This window comes from Oncorhynchus kisutch, linkage group LG12, assembly GCF_002021735.2.
Source record: "Oncorhynchus kisutch isolate 150728-3 linkage group LG12, Okis_V2, whole genome shotgun sequence".
In the NCBI taxonomy this organism is placed as follows: Eukaryota; Metazoa; Chordata; class Actinopteri; order Salmoniformes; family Salmonidae; genus Oncorhynchus; species Oncorhynchus kisutch.
The window spans coordinates 20,620,625-20,642,051 of record NC_034185.2 but is presented as its reverse complement, the minus strand read 5'-3'; the positions used below and the strand labels follow the sequence as shown (position 1 = coordinate 20,642,051).

At 41.3% G+C, this 21,427-nt stretch overlaps 1 protein-coding gene across 3 annotated transcripts in view; it reads right to left on the bottom strand.

The window, feature by feature from the left end:
* The window catches only part of LOC109900674 (cyclin-dependent kinase 19-like), a 57,386-nt gene extending 36,221 nt beyond the window's left edge, over window positions 1–21,165 (bottom strand). For all 3 annotated transcript variants that reach the window (XR_004211896.1, XM_031837066.1, XM_031837067.1), the window contains exons 1-2: window positions 20,919–21,165; window positions 10,425–10,500 (exon numbers count right to left, since the gene is read on the bottom strand). Coding sequence is in view for 2 of the 3 variants with exons in the window: in XM_031837066.1 (XP_031692926.1) it covers window positions 10,425–10,500; window positions 20,919–21,046 (204 nt within the window). In the remaining variant the exon portion in view is untranslated. The remainder of the gene's footprint in view (window positions 1–10,424; window positions 10,501–20,918) is intronic.
* Between the last annotated feature and the right edge of the window lie 262 nt (window positions 21,166–21,427).

Sequence of the window (21,427 nt, the reverse complement as noted above, 5' to 3'; positions counted from 1 at the left end):
AACATTGAACATGGGCATTGATAATATACATCAACAGTTGAAGTCGTAAGTTTACATACACTTAGGTTGGAATCATTAAAACTCGTTTTTCAACCATTCCGCAAATGTCTTGTTAACAAACTATGGTTTTGGCAAGTCGGTTAGGACATCTACTTAGTGCATGACACAAGTAATTTTTCAACAATTGTTTACAGACAGATCATTTCACTTATAATTCACTGTATCACAATTCCAGTGGGTCAGAAGTTTACATACACTAAGTTGACTGCATTTAAACAGCTTGGAGAAAAAAAAGAAAATTATGTCATGGCTTTAGAAGCTTCTGATAGGCTAACTGACATCATTTGAGTCAATTGGAGGTGTACCTGTGGATGTATTTCAAGGCCTACCTTCAAACTCAGTGCCTCTTTGCTTGACATCATGGGAAAATCAAAAGAAATCAGCCAAGACCTCAGAAAAACAATTGCAGACCTCCACAAGTCTGGTTCATCCTTGGGAGCCATTTCCAAACGCCTGAAGGTACCACGTTCATCTGTACAAACAACAGTACACAAGAATTAACACCATGGGACCACACAGCCGTCATACCGCTCAGGACGGAGATGCGTTCTGTCTCCTAAAGATGAACGTACTTTGGTGCGAACAGTGCAAATCAAACGCAGAACAACAGCAAAGGACATTGGGAAGATGCTGGTGGAAACAGGTACAAAAGTATCTATATCCACAGTAAAATGAGTCCTATATCGACATAACTTGAAAGGCCGCTCAGCAAGGAAGAAGTCACTTCTCCAAAACCGCCATTAAAAAAGCCAGACTACGGTTTGCAATTGCACATGGAGACAAATATCATACTTTTTGTAGAAATGCCCTCTGGTCTGATGAAACAAAAATAGAACTGTTTGGCCATAATGACCATCGTTATGTTTGGAGGAAAATGGGGGAGGTTGCAAGCCGAAAAACACCATCTCAACCGTGAAGCATTGGGGTGGCAGCATCATGTTGTGGGGGTGCTTTGCTGCAGGAGGGATGGGTGCACTTCACAAAATAGATGGCATCAAGACGCAGAAAAATTATGTGGATATATTGAAGCAACATCTCAAGACATCGGTCAGGAAGTTAAAGCTTGGTCGCAAATGGATCTTCCAAATGGACAATGACCCCAAGCATACTTCCAAAGTTGTCGCAAAATGGCTTAAGTACAACAAAGACAAGGTATTGGAGTGGCCATCACAAAGCCCTGACCTCAATCCCATAGACAATTTGTGGGCAGAACTGAAAAAGCGTGTGTGAGTAAGGAGGCCTATAAACCTGACTCAGTTACATGATCTCTGTCAGGAGGAATGGGCCAAAAATCACCCAACTTATTGTGGGAAGCTTCTGGAAGGCAACACAAAACTTTTGACCCAAGTTAAACTATTTAAAGGCAATGCTACCAAATACTAATTGAGTGCATGTAAACTTTGACCCACTGGGAATGTGATGAAAGAAATAAAAGCTGAAATATATCATTCTCTCAACTACTATTCTGGCGTTTCACATTCTTAAAATAAAGTGGGGGATCCTAACTGACCTAAAACAGGGCATTTATACTAGGATTAAATGTCAGGAATTGTGAAAAACTGAGTTGAAATGTATTTGGCTAAGCTGTATGTAAACTTCCGACTTCAACTGTAGCTAGTTTTTCTATGCCCCGGCAGGACAGAATGGCAGTGTTGGGTACGCTCAAGGGGGGCGGAGTGTGTCTCTTTGTCAACAACAGCTGGTGTTCAATCTCTATGTAACGACTGTTGGAAGGAGTGGAGGACCAAGGTGCAGCGGGGTACGATGCTGGCACTAAGACTGCACTCAATGATCCATAGGGCCATAAGCAAACAACAAAATGCTCATCCAGAGGCAGCGCTCCTAGTTGCCGGTGATTTTAATGCAGGAAAACTGAAATCCGTTTTTACCTTCTACCAGCTTGTCACCTGTGGAACTAGATGCGAAAAAAACTCTTGATCAGCGTCACTCCACACACAGAGACGCATACAAAATGCTCCCTCGCCCTCCATTTGGCTAATCTGACCGTAACTCTATCCTCTTGATTCCTGCTTACAAGGAAAAACTCAGGAAGTACCAGTAACCCGCTTATTACGGAAGTGGCCTGATGAAGCCGTGCTAAGCTACAAGACTGTTTCACTAACACAGACTGGAATATGTTCCAGGACATTGATGGCATTGAGGAATATACCACATCAGTCAGTCACAGCTTCATTAATAAGTGCATCGACGACATCATCCCAACAGCGACCGTATGTACAGTACATATCCCAACAAGAAGCTATGGATAACAGGTAACATCCACACTGAGCTAAAAGGTTAGAGCTGCAGCTTTCAAGGAATTGGACACTAACTAGGACGCTTATAAGAAATCCCACTATGTCCTCCGATGAACCATCAAACAGGCAAAGCATCAATACAGAACTAAGATCGAATCCTCGTCAGATGTGGCAGGGCTTGCAAATGATCACAGATTTCAAAGGAAATCCCAACCACGAGCTGCCTAGAGACACGAGCCTACCAGATGAGCTTAATGCCTTCTATGCTCGCTTCGAGGCAAGAAACACTGGACCATGCGTGAGAGCACCACCTGATGTGGGTAAAACAGCCTACACTCTTTTGGGAAGGCTTTCCACTAGATGTTGAAACATTGCTCTGGGGACTTGCTTCCATTCAGCCACAAGAGCATTAGTGATGTCGGGGACTGATGTTGGGCGATTAGGCCTTGCTCGCAGTCTGCGCTCCAATTCATCCCAAAACTGTTTGATGGAGTCGAGGTCAGGGCTCTGTGCAGGCCTGTCAAGTTCTTCCACACCGATCACGAAAACCATTTCTGTATGGACCTTACTGAGTACCATACTCCATATTTTCTAGCATAGTGGTGGTTGCATGATGTTATGTGTATGCATGTAATCGTTAAGGACTGGGGAGTTTTAAGTATTAAAAAACAAACAAATTGGAGCTAAGCACAGGAAAAATCCTAGAGGAAAACCTGGTTCAATCTGCTTTCCACCAGACACTGGGAGATGAATCCACCTTTCAGCAAGACAATCACCTAAAACACAAGGCCAAACCTACCCTGGAGTTGTTACCAAGAAGACAGTGAATGTTCCTGAGTTGCCAAGTTACAGTTTTGACTTAAATCTACTTGAAAATCTATGGCAAGACCTGAAAAGAGCTTGAATAATTTTGAAAAGAATCATGGCAAACGTTGCACAATCCAGGTATGGAAAGCTGTTAGGGACTAAGGCAGAAAGACTCACAGCTGTAATCGTTGCTAACAATGATTCTAACAAGTATTGACAAAGGGCGTTGAATGCTTACGTAAAGAAGATATATTAGTGTTTTATTTTTCATAAATGTTTTACAAATGTTTTTCTTCCACTTTGATATTAGAGTATTTTGTATCAATCGTTAACAAAAATTTACAATTAAATCCAGTTGATCCCACTTTGTGTCACAATATTTTTTGGAAAAAGTCAAGGGGTGTAAATATTTTCTGAAGGCACTGTACATATCTACCTCAGTACCTCGTACCCCTGCACATGGACTCGGTACTGATACCCCTTGTATATAACCAAGTTGTAGTTACTCATTGTGTTTCTATTATTACTTTTATTATTACGTGTTTTACTTTTCTAATATTTCTCTATTTTCTATCTCTCTCCATTGTTGGGAAGGGCCCGTAAGTAAGCATTTCACTGTTAGTCCACACCAGTTGTTTACGAAGCATTTGATGAATACAATTTGATTTGATTTGACTAGGCCTTAGGGTTGCAAAATTCTGTGAACTTTCAATAAATTCCATGGTTTTCCAGAAATCCTGGTTGGAGGATTCTGGACGTCCTGCTTATTCCCTCCTGATTCCGAGAATCTTCCAACACTGACTGAGTTTGAGAGAGAACAGAGAATGACACATCTAAATATATGTTTAATACAATGCTACTACTGTATCTAGTAACATTTGTGAGCGAAAAAGGCCTGAGAACTCACTGAGAAACCCCATCAACTACATAGACAAAGGTAACATATGGCTCAATTGGTCGAGCATGGTGCTTGCAACGCCAAAGGTTGTGGGTTCGATTCCGACGGGGGACCAGTACGGATAATGCATGCACTCACTACTGTAAGCTGCTCTGGATAAGATAAATTACTCAAATGTAAAAATTATAAACTGACCTGAGTGAAAGTGTGCATTTGTTCTTTAGGAAGGCTCACAACACTCTGAGGCCTTCATTTAGTACATGCCTCAACAGCTCAGTATACTTTCTGAGGCCTTTTATCTGAACATGGTCTGCTTTGTCACAGTGGTTTAAGGGGTGAGCGAGGTTGAACTTGAATCCTCCCTGACTGGTCTAGAATACATTACGCAACCAGCTGCTTTAAGCTCTCTTTCAACAACCAGCTCAATGGCAGTGCACAGTGCAATGGTGACATGTGGATCCTTTGATCCAGATGAGTTGCAGGGCCCTGCCTAATTCAATACAATGAATATGCATGTAATCTGGTTTCATGTCAACACATTACCCCAAAACGACTACAGGTGAGGAAACATTACCCAACACATGATGTAAAAGCCTGAATAAATTAATTCGAAAGATCGATCAATTTCAAAAAGGTATAGTACATTCAGTTCTTAAACTATTTTGCACGTAATGATTTTTCCACAACTTCTGAAGGGACATACCAACACGGAAAAAGTCAAAAAGATCCTCAAGCCATTTGAATGCACAAAACCAATAACACATGGCAGAAAAACCTCCCTCCAGTCAGTCGGGAATGTGGCATGCCAAACGTTAAACTCTAGCACAGAGTTTATGGGCGACCGGGGGGTTGTTGGTGACACAAAGAGTCTATTGTTCTGTTTAAGCGAAGCTGGTCTGAGAGACTTTGAGCAAAATCCATTTATTGTGGCTCTTAACTTCAGCTGGCGACCCTCAAGGTGTTTTGGTCTGATGGTGAGAGCCTCCTGTTGCACTGCTCGCATCCGGCTTCACCTGTATTCCACTACTGAGCTCTGGCGCCCCTGACTGACGCCTTTCCTTGACAGCTGTTCCCTTCCCTGGACTTTCGGGGCTAGGGTCCACCTTCTGTGGTTCCCTCACCTGACTAGACCCATCTGGATGCATTCTTTGAGAACATGAATGTTATCATGTGCTATTATCAGCTTCCAGGGGTAGGAGACATAGTGTGAAATCAGATAGCAGAAGAACATAATGACCAGGTTTACCAGGAAACTAGCTGAGTAAACTCAACTCCATCCAGCGATATGTCTACGGAGTTGAGTATGTAGTGCTTGTGTGTGTGTGTGTGTGTGTATATGTGTGTGTGTGTGTACAGTATATGTGTGTGTTGGGGTGTCAGTATAAGTATGTGTGAGTGTGTGGGTAGAATCCAGTGTGTGTGCATAGAGTCAATGCAAGAGAGTTAGTGCAAAAGGGTCAATGTAGATAGTCTGGGAAGCCATTTGATATCTAGCAGTCTTGTCTAGCAGTCTTATGGCTTGTGGGTAGAAGCGATTCAAGGTCCTGTTGGTTCCAGCACTGGTCCTGCTTCCTGTGCGGTAGCAGAGAGAGCAGTCTATGGCTTGGGTGGCTGGAGTCTTTGAATTTGGACCTTTCTCTAACACTGCCTGATATATAGGTCCTGGATAGCAGGGAGCTCGGCCCCAATGATGTACTGGGCCGTATTCACCACCCTCTGTAGCGCGTTGCAGTCAGAAGCCTTGAGGTTAACGTACCAAGCAGCGGTGCAGCCAGTCAAGATGCTCTCAATGGTGCAGCTGTAGAACTTTTTAAGGATCTGAGGGCCCGTGCCAAATCTTTTCAGCCTCATAAGTGGGAAGAGGTGTTGTCGTGCCCTCTTCACAACTGTGTGGGTGTGTGTGGACCATGTTAATTCCTCAACTCAACTCCGCTCTCGAACCCACTCCACTACAACCCCATCGATGTGGATGGGGGCGTGCTCGCCCCTCTGTTTCCTGTAGTCCACGATCCATGTTCAGTCCCAGGGTCCTGAGTTTGGAGGGGACTATAATATTGAATGTGAGCTGTAGTCCATGAACAGTATTCTTACATAGATATTCCTTTTGTTCAGGTGAAAATGTCAACAAAAACATATATATATATATATATATATATCGCTATCAACAACAGAATAAACACATTTTGAACTACATACCTACAGTAGAAAATAAGATAATATCTTCTTTCTAATGATGTGAACTTAATTTCTCAACTCCTAATTGTGAGCAAATTACACTCATTTGAGCCAATTACACTCACTGGAATATCTGCCATAGGCTTTGAAAAAGCACCGGCGAATAGGCTAGCAGTGTGGCAAGTGCCACTGGCTGCTGATAAGATGTCTTGACTTGGACATACATCCTTGCCAACACATGGCTAACCTTTGTTTAACCAGCTAAACAGCTGCTCTTAGTGAAAATGTGTTTGGAGTTACCTTTCTAGCTAATAGTGTTATGTTATGTTAGACACTCGTCTCAACTCAACTCCGTAGAGATCTATTGACCGAGTTGAGTTTGCACAGCTACCTGAAAACACTTGTTTTCTGATGCAGAGCCATACCTACCTGAAAACACTTGTTTTCTGATGCAGAGCCATACCTACCTGAAAACACTTGTTTTCTGATGCAGAGCCATAGCTACCTGACAACACTTGTTTTCTGATACAGAGCCATAGCTACCTGACAACACTTGTTTTCTGATGCAGAGCCATACCTACCTGAAAACACTTGTTTTCTGATGCAGAGCCATAGCTACCTGACAACACTTGTTTTCTGATGCAGAGCCATAGCTACCTGACAACACTTGTTTTCTGATGCAGAGCCATAGCTACCTGACAACACTTGTTTTCTGATACAGAGCCATAGCTACCTGACAACACTTGTTTTCTGATGCAGAGCCATAGCTACCTGACAACACTTGTTTCCTGATGCAGAGCCATAGATACCTGACAACACTTGTTTTCTGATGCAGAGCCATAGCTACCTGACAACACTTGTTTTCTGATGCAGAGCCATAGCTACCTGACAACACTTGTTTTCTGATACAGAGCCATAGCTACCTGACAACACTTGTTTTCTGATGCAGAGCCATACCTACCTGAAAACACTTGTTTTCTGATGCAGAGCCATAGCTACCTGACAACACTTGTTTTCTGATGCAGAGCCATAGCTACCTGACAACACTTGTTTTCTGATGCAGAGCCATAGCTACCTGACAACACTTGTTTTCTGATACAGAGCCACAGCTACCTGAAAACAATTGTTTTCTGTTACAGAGCCACTGCTTTCCTCCATTCCCCTCTGGGTGCGGGCATCCACTGGGTCTGTGTCAATCCCATAGCAAGGCCAAAAAGCAATTGAAATTCATGAATTGACCTGTGGGCAATTTTACAGCAACGTGTTAAAAGCATCAACAGCATTACAAGTTATGAAAGTCAGGAGTCACCTTTCCATGAGGGGAAGCCAGCCAGTGGTGACACAGGGCTGACTAATACAACAGTTTATAGTACAATGAATAAGAATCAGAGATCACATGAAGGAATAATTGTCCGTGAGGTCAGAACTCTGTGCTCTCTGACAGTTCAGTCTGCTGTAGCACAAACTAGAGGACAGCGCCAGGAGAGAGAGAACATCAGAGCAGTAACCGAGTCGGTTACACATGATCATAGCCCAGGATGATTGGATCCACCATGGAGAGAGACAGGGATAGGTGTGTTGTGGAAGCAGAACAGACTAGACACGCTAGCTAGACGACCAATACTGGGTCAGATCACCAACTAAACACCCATATTTACTTTCTGTAGACAGGGCCAGATGGACCTCATCCAGGCATTCAGTCCATTTCTGCAGTACTGTGCTGTCAGAGCTGAGGCAGCGGTTTGTAACCAACACACACCTACACCTCTGTTCAAATTAAGACTCCTTATTTACCTTACCTCTAAATGGAGATGAAATTAACTATTCTGTTGACAGTCTCTAGAGCACTAATATTGTGTCCCGCCCCACCAATAACCATTTATTCTTTAAGATTAGTCAGCCAAACAATAATATACACATTCTATCTACTTTCACAGTGGGTAGTCAATCATCATCCACTGAGTAAGTTTGGCTGTATTGTGGGTAGAAACACAGCAGGTTTGTCACCGCAACAACTAGTGTACCACAATACAACATTCTGACAATGAGTGGATCACATAGCACATTCCCAGAGAAGTTGGTAGGTGGAAAACTGACGTAACATTAAATAACCCAGTCAGCTCACCTGTCACAAGGACCACATTCGGGACGATCTGCTGTTCCTCACAGAGAACTAGATGAATGACACACAGGTATGGCTTCAGATGACACTCACCTCTCAGCACAAATAGCCTAATAACACTCTCCTACAGTATTATGTGTTAGCAATAATCCCCATGTACACTTAAAGAGTATCTGCCTTCATGTTTTTAGATAAGGCTACACTAGCGCTGAAAGTAAACCAACGCAGTATGTGTTCTTGGACTGCTTATTGCTTAACCCTTTACACTTGTACCTATATACGGGTTGAAAATGGCAGATTTGGCCATTGATAAACACCCTAAATTGGAACGTAGTGACATGCTATACATGCTGTATAGTAACATGCTATACATGACATCAGCGCTCAAGCCCTGCACTTCACAGCGCTGTATAGGTTTTTTGTTGTTTGAGTGAGGGAAATGCTTTAATTTAAGAGGATTCAATGTATTTTGAAAGATGAGATGTTGAGGATTATAATAAATACTGCTTTGATGTCATACAAGCAAGCCAGACCGACCACCCTTGATTCCAAATATGCTCTTCACATCTCCAAATCATAAAAGTCATGTCATATACAGTGTCAACGTTTATGATCACTATGTTTGATGTACAGTTACAAGATGACATGTTGTCATACTGGGTTGTTCTGAACAGAATGAGCCTGTTTGTTTATTGTGAAGAAAATTTGCTGCGGAACACGCACCTGAATGCACGCACCTGAATGCACCTGAATGCACTCACCTGAATGCACGCACCTGAATGCACGCACCTGAATGCACGCACCTGAATGCACGCATGACTCCGTTCTATGTGCACCAAAATGATGATCTGTTTCTCTGAATTGCCCTGTGAAAGCCTAACACTGTAAGATTGTATTGTATAACTTAGCTAGTCATGTTGGCAACAGAACAAGCTTTCAAATTATGCCCACCTGATCCAGATTGTGATTTATGATGGGCTGTTGCTGTTCCAAAAAAAATAACTACCAGTGTGCTTGTCCTGGTTCCTCAATGGCACAGCTAGGAGAGCAACAAAAAAGCACCTTATAATTGAAAAGTGCATTAAAACTGCTTAGGAACTGTGCACACTGTGGAGAGGTGTGTGACCACAAGGAGACCAGTTCGTCTTCACTCAAGTCCTTCTTTTGTCTTATCGTGCTCCTACTCCACATTTTCTATGGAATAGTCTTATCATGTAACTGAATATATATCCAGAGTATTTTCAGATTTCGTTATCAGCAAATGCGGTGAAAAGTACAGTAAATGTAAAATGCACATACAATCACCAGTGTAATGTTTGGATTCAGTCTTGTGAACTGTTGTGTCCTCAACTTTGGTATTATAATTTCCCCATAATCTCAAAACTGTGCCCTCTAAATTGATACCATGGTTATGCATATGCTTTTCATATTTTCTATTTAAGAAACATTTCAGTTTAGCCCTATCCATATGGGCCAATTCCCACGAGTGTAAAAGGTTAACACTGGGTTAGGAATAACCTAAAGAGCATGTGAAAAATGAAAAGTGACAGCTGAGTGTAAGCAAAGAGTAGCTGGGTGGATGGCCTATTCACAAGGGCACGTGCTTGTGTGTGTTTATCTATTTGCAGAGAGATCGTATTGGTTAACATATTGAAGGCCTGAACTCTATACAGCAGATATGTGGGAGCCATAAAATGTGCAGACCTTTATTGTTCTCCTACAATGTGTATCTTGCCAAGCACTTGAGTACTGGTATATATCATGTTTACATGGCGATGGCAATGTCTGTATTGCTTAGTGCCTCAGCCATTAGGAACACTGCACCACGCAGATACAACTCCTGGGCTAGTACAATCCTGGAAGCACATCGGCGCAGGATTACACTCTACAGTCAAAGTAGAACAGTTCTTAGAACAGTTCTTAGGTCTCTACTCGTTTATATAGCATCAGCTGAGGCTAGAGCCAAGTGATGGCATGATGCAGCGACTACACATAAGACCTTATTGTAGGAGACAGAAAGCACAGTAGAAAGGAAAATAGCATTGATAGGAGAAAGGACTAAATAAAGGACAAATCAGCGCCTTTAAGCAGTATCTTAACTTACAGCGATTTCCCTGCAAGCAGACATCGATATTCCAGTGCCTTCAATTTGTTTCAGTGCATATTCCTTCTCATCTTCCCTGCAAAGAAAGAGACATAAGAGGAAATATCAGCACATCACTTTATTTCTTTGGCAAGTATGTAACAACACCGCAAACTCACCTTCTTGAACAACATAGATTAGTGAAATACTGTTTCAGGTATTGAATGTTGTGTGTTTATGAGCAACAGTAAGATAGAACAGGGGATATGAAAATGATGGAGATGGACTGCTCTTGTTTGACTTGTTCAAATGGAACAGTAGAATCCCTGCCATTATCAATATCCTCTGGCAGAAGAAGACAGTTATACCCTCTCCACAGGCATGCTCTGTTTTTGAGTGCAGCCTCTCCCTAGAACAAGCATAATTATCTATCCACCCTGCATTTCGCCACCCCCCTCAATGCAAACACATGCTCTGGCTTCATCATAGCCTTCACACCGAGCTGGTCGTTGTTCCTTCTCATAACACACACAGTGCAGAATCAGAATGGATTTGAAATAGGATTTTATTTAATAAATGCAGTGTCAGGACAAATCCCAGGGCTTTTATTCTTGACATTCTGAGGGTATTTATGTGCCCTTGTAAAAATCTGTTGGTGGTGGAAAAAGGCATTGAAGGCATGTAGAAATGTTAGACGTATTGTGGTGTGCACACGGACATCAGCACACTGTGAAGTAGGGAACTATGGATTATCTGAGATAAGCAGTATCCTCCTAGAAAGGGAATTTACCCCAACATTGACTCTCCAGAAAATATTATTGAGCTATTACAAACATGGCCTGTTGTATAGCTTACTTCTTGCAGAAGATTTGTGAAAATGTAAAAAAAAAAGAAAGAATGAAGACCAAATGTGTACAAAAAAAAGCAGATTTGTTTAATGAGAATCTGTGTCTGTATGTGTGTGTGTGTGTGGTACCTACATCAAACATGACATCACCAACTGGCCTACATAAGAATGGGTAATGGGCATTCAATAGCGGTGGTTTCAGACACTACTATCTCAAATCTGATTTTGACTGAGCCTCAACACTGTTTTAATGGATGTTTAGGTCTGTGATAAAACAGCCTTGATTGCTCATGAATATGAATTTACTGTAGCCATTTCCGCCTTCTGATTAATTAAGCAATGGACACAAAAGACAGACAAACAACCACTCTAACTCATCATGCCCTATAAACATAGCACTTTATTATCATGAACAACACACAACACAGAGGACTGCCAAGTCCAAAAAGTGCTAATGCACAGACAAACACAGGAACACAATGTGAGCTGGAGGGGTAGAGGGGTACAGTTGCATTTATTTGTCTTATTTTTTTACCATTTACACCAAACATCTTTTTCATAATAAGCTCCACCACACAACGGGGATGGTGAATTACAGCTGTTCTGGGCATTCACATTTGATTAGTGTCCAGAGATTCCTGGAGGAGCTGGCAGGGGTCCAGAGTGGGTAGGGCTGTCGCACAGTCCAAAGGCTGCATATTGGGTTTCTCAACAAGCCTGTATGGCCCCTTCACTCATCTGGCCACAAGCCTGATTCATGTTCCCAATCACATATATGAAGATAGAGACACTCCCTGTTCTCTGTTCACAGAGAGAAAGCTTGTCTTCACACCTCATCAAAGTGCTACTTCTGCTATTTATTGCAGACAGTGGGAAAACCTTGCGGAAAAACCAACAAAAACTAAATTGTCTCAATATGTTCCACTGACAGTTCTATACAACAACATATTTTACATCTACTTGGCCAAACTTTGCATGAGGAGTGTTTTATATTGTTGACCAGCAAGGATGGATCATTCTTCATGTCTTATGTGGTGCACATGAAACTAATATTAAAACCTTAGCAGTGCCTTTATGATAATACATGAGATGCAATCACAAAATACAGTGACCGGCTGCTGCGCATTAGTTTTCTTCAACATGCTGTTCAACTAGACTCTCTACAAGGGATTGAAGAGCAAGCATTTGCAACTAAAATGCTAGGCCTACTGCACCACCCCTGAAAGCATGCATCACTGAAAAATGACGATGATGCTTGGGCTATGTCTCAGTTTCTAGGCAATTCCATATAACGGAATGACGCTAAGACTCCGATTTTTCCATTTAAAATGTATGTCAAACAAAAAACAATAAATGCTAAGTTTAACAAACCATACAATTCTATTCACAATGACTACTTTCAACAATTTCCAGTGAAAATTTGACAAAAACACATTTCCTTGAAGAACAGTGCATATGCAAAGTTTGGTAACAGAAATTCGGTTTGTGCTGTAACTGCTGTCATTCTGTTTCCAAACTTTGTATCTGCACTGTACTACAAGTAAATGTGTTTTTGTAAAATGTTCAGTGGAAATTGTTAAAAGTAGTCATTGTATATAGAGTATAGAGTGTAGAGTGTATAGAGTATAGTTAGTTAAATTTTAAATAATTGTTTATTGTTTTGCAAACATTTTAAAGTTTAAAAAAATCAGAGTCTCAGAATCAGAATCATTCTGTTTTTGTGGAATTGCCCTTTTCTTTTTTTCAATTTAAAGTTGTATTAAGTTTTCTTGTTTTTCAATCCACCAACAAAACACATTCCACATTCACAGATGTGACAGGCTTAAATTTTTTTAAATAAAAAGTCAAAAAATATAATAATAGATTTGAAAAAATAAAAATAAAATTCAAATGAAAGATAAAGTCAACTAAAAACACTTATTTTTCTTAATCTATTTATTTTCCTTGGTGCATATATATATATACATATACATACATACACACATACATACATACATACATACATACATACATACGCACACGTACTCAAAAACAAAGTTAAAATAAAAACACAGAAAAAAACACATACCACTTGCAGCAGCACTATCAAGGTTCTTACCAGCTATTTCTAGCATTCGCTGAGATGACGGGCCAATAATTCGTTTTTGGGTTTTACAGTACCTTACACAACATGTATCTGCGCATTTCCCTAGTCACCCCGTTCACTCTGTCCAGTTTGAAATATAGTTGAGTAGTGGAGACCAGAGTCTATCAAACTTGGAGGTCATAAGTGAGCTTTTCAAGAGGAAGAAAGTCAACCATTTTCAGCAAATTTTCTCTGTCAGGATCAAGAACAAAGTCCTGCTGGGCATTAAGGAGATAGATACACGGGGTCATATCAAACTGTACCTCTAGTATTTTCTGTGCAGCAGTATGTATAGATTGCCAGAATCTGGCAATCTCTCTACAGCTCCAAAATACATGCATATAGGTTCCACTTTCAGAGGTACATCTTTTACAGTTAGGAGACATATCTGTTTTCATTCTATGGAGTCTCAAAGGAGTATAATAAAATTTGTACAAAAATGTGTAATTAGATTCTTTCATTTTTACACTGGTAGAGGAGCAGTATACCCTGTTGCAAACCTCCGCCCATAACTCATCACTGATAGTCAGACCAAGGTCCTTTTCCCAGATTATTTTCAAAGGAGTAAAGGAGGAGCCTCTTTTCTCAGAAAGGAGTCTATAGATGTAAGATATTTTGCCTTTAATGGATTGTACTGTGACAAGAAGGGTTTCAACTTCATTCAACTGAGTTCTAAACCTCCTCTTGGAGGTAAATGAGGAAATTACATGTCTAATTTGAAGATATTAACAAAAAAATGGATCTTGGTACATCGAATTCACTGCAGAGCTCTTGAAAGGATTTCAGTGTAGTGGTTTTCTGATGAAATAGGTCTGAAAAGGTCCTGATTCCTAGAGTATGCCAAATATTAAAGTTGGCATCCCTCAGGGCTTTTGGCAAGTCTGGGTTGCCTACTATAGGCGAGTGAGAACATATTTGGGAGGAAATGCCCAGGTATTTCTACAGTCCCTCCACGCTAGTAGGGTGCTGTAAATCACAAAGGTTTTGGCTATGTTGCCCACTTCACTAAAGTTATTAATGAATATAATTGAGTTTAAGGGCAATGAACCACAGGATTGGGTTTCTATCTGAATACACGTTGACTCTTGCCTGTTTGTGCCCTTTGGGCAGACCAGTAGTACAATTGAAGGGAGGGAGGGGCAAGACCACCCTTAGATTCAGGTTTCGATATGGAAGTGGAAAACTTGATCCTAGGTTTTTTATTGCCCCATATAAATTTGGTGATGCTTTGGTTAGTTGTTTTGAAGAAGGAAACTGGGAGATAGCATGGGAGCATCTGAAATAAGTAGTTCAGTCTAGGGAGGACATACATACGGATGACATTAATTCTTCCTACTAAGCTAATTGGGAGGGAGATCCAGGTTTGGAGAACGTTCTTGATTCGATTCAGGAGTAGAAGATAATTTTCCTTAAAAAGGCTATTCAGATCTGGTGTTATGAAGATCCCGAGGTATTGAAACCCCTGTGTTTTCCATTGGAAAGGACATAGTGTCTTCATAGAGCTGGTGAGTGTAATATTGAGAGGGCAGACAGTGGATTTGTTCAAATTGATCTTATAACCTGAAAACTTGCCATACTGAGCAATTGTGTGTAAAATGAGAGGGAGGGATTTCTCAGGGTTGGATATGTAGAGCAAGACATCATCCGCGTAAAGCGAAATCTTGTGCTGCAGGCCGCCTGCAGAAACACCCATAACACTTGGATTACTCCTTATCAGCTCTGCCAGAGGCTCCGCCCCCAACAAGTAGAGCAGGGGGGACAGCGAGCACCCTTGTCTTGTGCTCCGTTCCAGAGGGAATCTGTCAGAGTTCAGTCCATTAGTAGTCACCATGGCATTTGGATGAGAGTATAGTGATTTGATCCATTTAATAAAATTTGGGCCCATTTTGAACTTTTCTAAGACTGAAAACAGAAAGCTCCACTCCATCCTGTGGAGTTTTTAGTCTTTTGGCGAGCAATTTGGTAATTATTTTATAGTCGAAATCCAACAAGCTTATGGGCCGGAAGGACGAGCGGGATAGGGGGTCCTTGTCCTTTTTTAGCAACACTGTAATGCGGGCTGTGTGCATTGAGTCTGGGAGAACTCCGTTTTTGCAAAAATCCTCCAGCATTGGCATGAAGGTAGGGCAGAGCTGGGGCCAAAAAGCTTTGTAGAACTCTGGGGAATCCATCTGGGCCTGGGGACTTATTAGGTGGCATGGAGGTAATTGCCTCCAGGATCTCCTCAGGAGTGAAGGGGGAGTTGAGATCTTCTTGGTCGGTCTCTGATAGTTTAGGTAGCGAGATTCCCTCTAGGAAAGAGTGGAGTTCTGCCTCCGTGTGTTTTCTCTCAGAGGTGTATAGTTTGCCGTAAAAATCATGAAAAGTTCAATTGATATTTTTTGGGTCGTATGTGACCTCGTCCTCTGCTGTTCGGATAGCCATGATTGTACGCTCTGACTGCTCCTTTTTTAATTGGTAAGCAAGCAATCTACTGGGCCTATTGCTATACTCATGGTATTTCTGTTTAGTAAAGAAAACTTATTTTTTTATCTCCCGAGTGTAGTCCAAATTCAGTTTGGCTTTGGCTGCTTTAAGATGACTCCAGGAGGTGCTGTCTGGGGATTGTTTATGTATTCTTTCACAGCATTCCATCTCCCTCTGAAGATCTAGCCTGTGTGCTTCCATTGCTTTTTTCTTAGAGGAAGCATCTGTTTTTGCAGAGGTCAAAGCGGAGGTGGACAAAGGCGTGATCTGAAAGTGCTATGGGTCCGATTGTACATGTGGCTGAATTTATGAAACTCTTTGGGATAAAAATGTAATCTATACGGGAGTAGGTGTTATGGACATTAGAATAGTATGTATAGTCCATAGATGAGCTATTAGTCTCTCTTCAGATATCTATCAGTCCCATCTCTTTAGTAAGAGAGTTCAACATCTTTGCAGATCTAGGATTTGTGGTGGGGACTTGAGATGATTTGTCTAGGGTTGGGTTGAGGGTACAGTTAAAATCTCCGGCCACCACGCCAAAGGAGACACAATGCTCATTGAACAGGGTTATCATTTTTGACATGAAGGCAGGAGTATCTGTGTTAGGGGCATATATGTTTAATATAGTAATTGGTTGACCATATAGTGACCCAGTTATCAAAATAAATCTCCCCTCCGGATCAGATATGTTTTTGTCAATTATGAATGTAACATTTTTATGAATAAGTATGGCTGTGCCTCTACTGTTTGATTTGAAAGATGAGAAATACACCTGTCCCACCCAAGCTCTGCGGAGTTTGGCATGTTCAACATCACAGTGGTGTGTCTCTTGTAATAGCGCGATGTCTGCTTTTTCCTTTTTTAGAGCACATAGTATCTTTTTCCGTTTTATTGCATGCCCTAGACCATGGCAGTTCCATGTCAATAGATTTAAGGTACTAGTCACCGAACAGTAATCGAACTTTAGTGCAAGTCATCTCTGGGTAAAAGTGGATAGTAGTTACAGCTGCGTTCACATAAAAGGAAAATAAATGGTGTACATAAAATAATAATCTCTGAACACCCCAGCCGAGTTCCCAAACAACTCGACACATCCCGTTGGATCTATTACCCCCCCCCCCCCCCCCCCGCTCAGTCTCAATTCTGTGTTCCGAATAAAACAAAAACCCGGGAACAGTTAGCAACGCACAACGTCTCCCTCTCCCCACCAAAGAAATGCCTCATCCTCTCCACCCCGCATTGAGTAAATGACACAGTTGCCCTCGTCCAGCCCACACTAAAAGAGGGGAGAAAAATAAAATCAATAGCCCAGCCTACATATACCTCCCCCAAGGGACGTAGGGAACCCCAAGTAATAATAGCAACAAAAACACAGGGAAATAAAAGTAGGCTGAAACATTAGTAGGCCTAGGTTAGGCTATAGAGCCCATCCCTCTCAGTTAAAGGAAAATAAATATAAATTGGACGGCTATAATGACATTTAGGGGGTGGTTCTTTGGATATCGGCTATATGTTGTCTTACCTCCTTTAGTAATGGCATTAATCGCATTTAGTCATTGGTCCGTTTCTCATTGACCAGGATTGTCTTTCAAAAAACTTTTTGCCTCTTCAGGAGTTTTGAAGTGTCGCAAGGCTCCTTGGTGAAGAATGGAGGTGCCACAGTGTTCAATTCTAGGGCCAACTCCTTTCTCTGTATATATCAATGATGCTGCTCTTGCTGCTGGTGATTCTCTGATCCACCTCTACGCAGACGTCACCATTCTGTATACTTCTGGCCCTTCTTTGGACACTGTATTGGAGGCCTTCTGTGGCCTCCAAATGCAAGTAAAACTAAATGCATGCTTTTCAACCGATCGCTGCCCACACCCGCCCGCCCGACTAGCATCACTAGTCTGGACGGTTCTGACTTAGAATATGTGGACAACTACAAATACCCAGGTGTCTGGTTAGACTATAAACTCTCCTTCCAGACTCACATTAAGCATCTCCAATCCAAAATTAAATCTAGAATCGGCTTCCTATTTCTCAACAAAGTCTCCTTCACTCATGCTGCTAAACAAACCCTCGTAAAACGGACTATCCTACCGATCCTTGACTTCGGCGATGTCATTTACATAATAGCCTCCAACACTCTACTCAGCAAATTGGATGTAGTCTATCACAGTGCAATCCATTTTGTCACAAAAGCGCCATATACTACCCACCACTGCAACCTGTATGCTCTTGTTGGCTGGCCCTCACTTCATATTCATCGACAAACCCACTGGCTCCAGGTCATCTATAAGTCTTTGCTAGGTAAAGCCCCGCCATATCTCAGCTCACTGGTCACCATAGCAACACCCACCCGTAGCATTCGCTCCAGCAGGTATATTTCACTGGTCTTCCCCAAATCCAACTCCTACCTTTGGCCGCCGTTCCTTCCAGCTCTCTGCTGTCAATGACTGGAACGAATTGCAAAAATCACTGAAGCTGGAGACATATCTCCCTCACTAACTTTAAGCATCAGCTGTCAGAGCAGCTTACCGATCACTGCATCTACACAGCCCATCTGTAAATAGCCCATCCAACTACCTCATTCCACAAATTGTTATTTATTTTTGCTCTTTTTGCACCCCTTTATCTCTACTTGCACATCATCATCTGCACATCTATCACTCCAGTGTTAATGCTAAATTGTAATTATTTCACCACTATGGCCAATTTATTGCCTTTACCTCCCTAATCTTACTACATTTGCACACGCTCTACATAGATTTTTCTATTGTGTTTTTTTTCTTGTGTTATTGACTGTATGTTTATTTATCCCATGTGTAACTAACTCTGTGTTGTTGTTTTTGTCGCTCTGCTTTGCTTTATCTTGGCCAGGCCGCAGTTGTAAATGAGAACTTGTTCTCAACTGGCCTACCTGGTTAAATAAAGGTGAAATAAAAATGTAAAATTAAAAAACTTAATTGTTATGGCGTATACCTCCACTACACTACTTTGATAAGCATTGTTGAGATTAAGAAGTGAGTATACGCAATGGCCACAAAAAAAATACGTATTCCTGCGTATACCCTCCACTACACCACTGAGAGACACTATCCAGGATGTTTAATACTAACTAAATAGAGTGGGCAATGCTATCAATAGCCTAGTAGCCTCCATTGTTGAAGCCTACAAATGACATGAATGAATACGAAAGCTGTGAAAAAAACCGACTGCTTTGTCAGACTACTCGAATGACAGGTGAAGCTACCTGTACGAAGGCGCAGGAAATGCAAGGAACGGAACACCAGAAGGCCCTTTCACTCCAGAAGGCCCTATGCTAGATCACCAGAAAAATCACCCTCAACTGTTTGATTGCCATTCAAATTGTGCAATCAAACTGCTGCTCATGCTTCGAGGCGATATTTATTTATAACAATGTTTCATCAGGTATCCCATATCCCAGGTGGGGGTGGAAGGTCCTATATATAGGGGCAGTACTCAGTGACATCACTTCCTGAAACAGGAGGTAAAAAATGTATAACATAGTTTCACAATATTACCCACTGGAGAAAAAGGAAACTTTCTTGGACAAAGTTCTGGAGGGTGGACAATGTGCTCAATGCTGCTTCATGTACAAATGCAACTCATTTACCCACCCCCGCACAGGACAAAGATTTAAGATCAAGGGCTTGATTACCTGCATGTCCGCCAATGTTATTTACATGTTGAAATGTCCTTGGTGGTCTGTCTTACATTGGGAAAACCCATAGAAGCCTTAAGACATGGATCAGTGAGCACCACAGCAATATTCGGACAGGTGAGACAAAAAATCTGGTTGCTGTTCCTTTTGTACAAGCTGGACATCCTATTAGTTCTCTGAGATATATTGGAATAGAAATGGTCAAGATGTCATGCAGTGGAGAGGACATTGACAGGAAACTTCTTCAAAGGGAATCTTTCTGAATCCACAGGCTCAACACACTCTCCTCTTGGCCTTAACGAGGAGTTTGACTTGAAACCAGTTTTATAGTTTCAATATGTCCAAATTGTGTTTTTTTTTTAAATAATATTTTGTGTATGTATATTACTGTAAATATTGATCACATTTCTTATGTACGATCATATATTTTGATACATTGAATGTTTATATTGTGAAACTATGTTATATATTTTTACCTCCTGTTACAGGAAGTGATATCACTGAGAACTGACACAATATATAGGACCTTCCAACCCCACCTGGGATATGGATGCCTGATGAAGACCTAAGGGTCGAAACATTATAAAAAAATATAACCTGGGAGCATGAACAGCAGTGTTTTCTGTGATAGTGATCTACCCTTCTTAAAACCGATATAGGCTTATATTTACACTTTCCCTCCAATTTGGGGAGACACCAGATGAGCCAGGCATATCATGAGATTGGTGCACAAATGAGAATCAAACACAGCAAAATCACTTGCTTGCTGCAGGGAGAAAAAACTAACATTTCAATGGTATTTTCAATTATCCCACATAAATGTTGGTGACATTGCAAAGTAAGTAGGTCAATTAGGAACAACAGTACAACTTAGAAAACTATTAGAAGTGTACTTGTGATATGGGTATTTTATCCATATGTTATTAGAAACCCGTAATACTACAGTAATAGCCAAAAATAAATATGACTATATATACACCTATTTGTTTTGCATTTAAGCACCAAAGGGAGTTTAGCATTACATCGAGTTCGACTATGCAAGTGCTCTTGAGAGAGCTTGGCAATAATAGGATGATTATTTTAGACTAAGCCAAGTTGAACAAGATCAGAGAATATCATTACGCCTATACATTCCTACTGGCGAAATAACTCGTGTTGAATGTAGCGTGCGCTTCCATGAACAGTGTGTCAAATAATAAACATCATCACTGTGTTGTTGTGGGGGAGGACCGTTGAGTGAGTGTGAGTGCGTACATGAAAACAAAAACACAGACACGGGCAGCGCTCAGGGTAGTTCAAATCTATCCTCTGCTTTGTCCAACGTGCAAGGAGATATAGCCTAGTCTTGATAAGGCATTCTGCAATCAGTTTATTGAGTACACAATAACGTTATCTGAATCTTACCCGTCTTTGCGCTTAGCTTTATAAACGTGCCCGTAGGTGCCTCGACCCACTTTGCAACCTTCATATTCGAACAGATCTTCTACCTTCTCTCGTTCGGCTGCGAGCTTTGTTTTGAAGTCGTAATCCATTTGAACCCATAAATATTTCTTAATTTACAATAAAATAAAATATTAATTATAACATGCATTAAATAAATAATATGGTCGTTTTATTCCCCCACCATTTCCTTGTTTGGGATTTTGGTCTGCTCCGCTTAATGTTCACTGGCTCGTTGACGTTTCTAATTGACACGCAAGGCTTTCTGGGGAGCGTAGTTTACAAAAGCATTAGCTTGCCTCATCAACATGGAAGTAAAAGGTCTGTGAAACTACACTCCGCATTTCGCGCTGCGTTACTGCACTTGCGTACTCATGAACGCGCTCAGAAAATGTGTGGATCAGTTGTAACATTTCATGTTTTGTATACAACAAATGTGTAATCCTTTTGAAGTTTGAGCGAACATGTGCAGG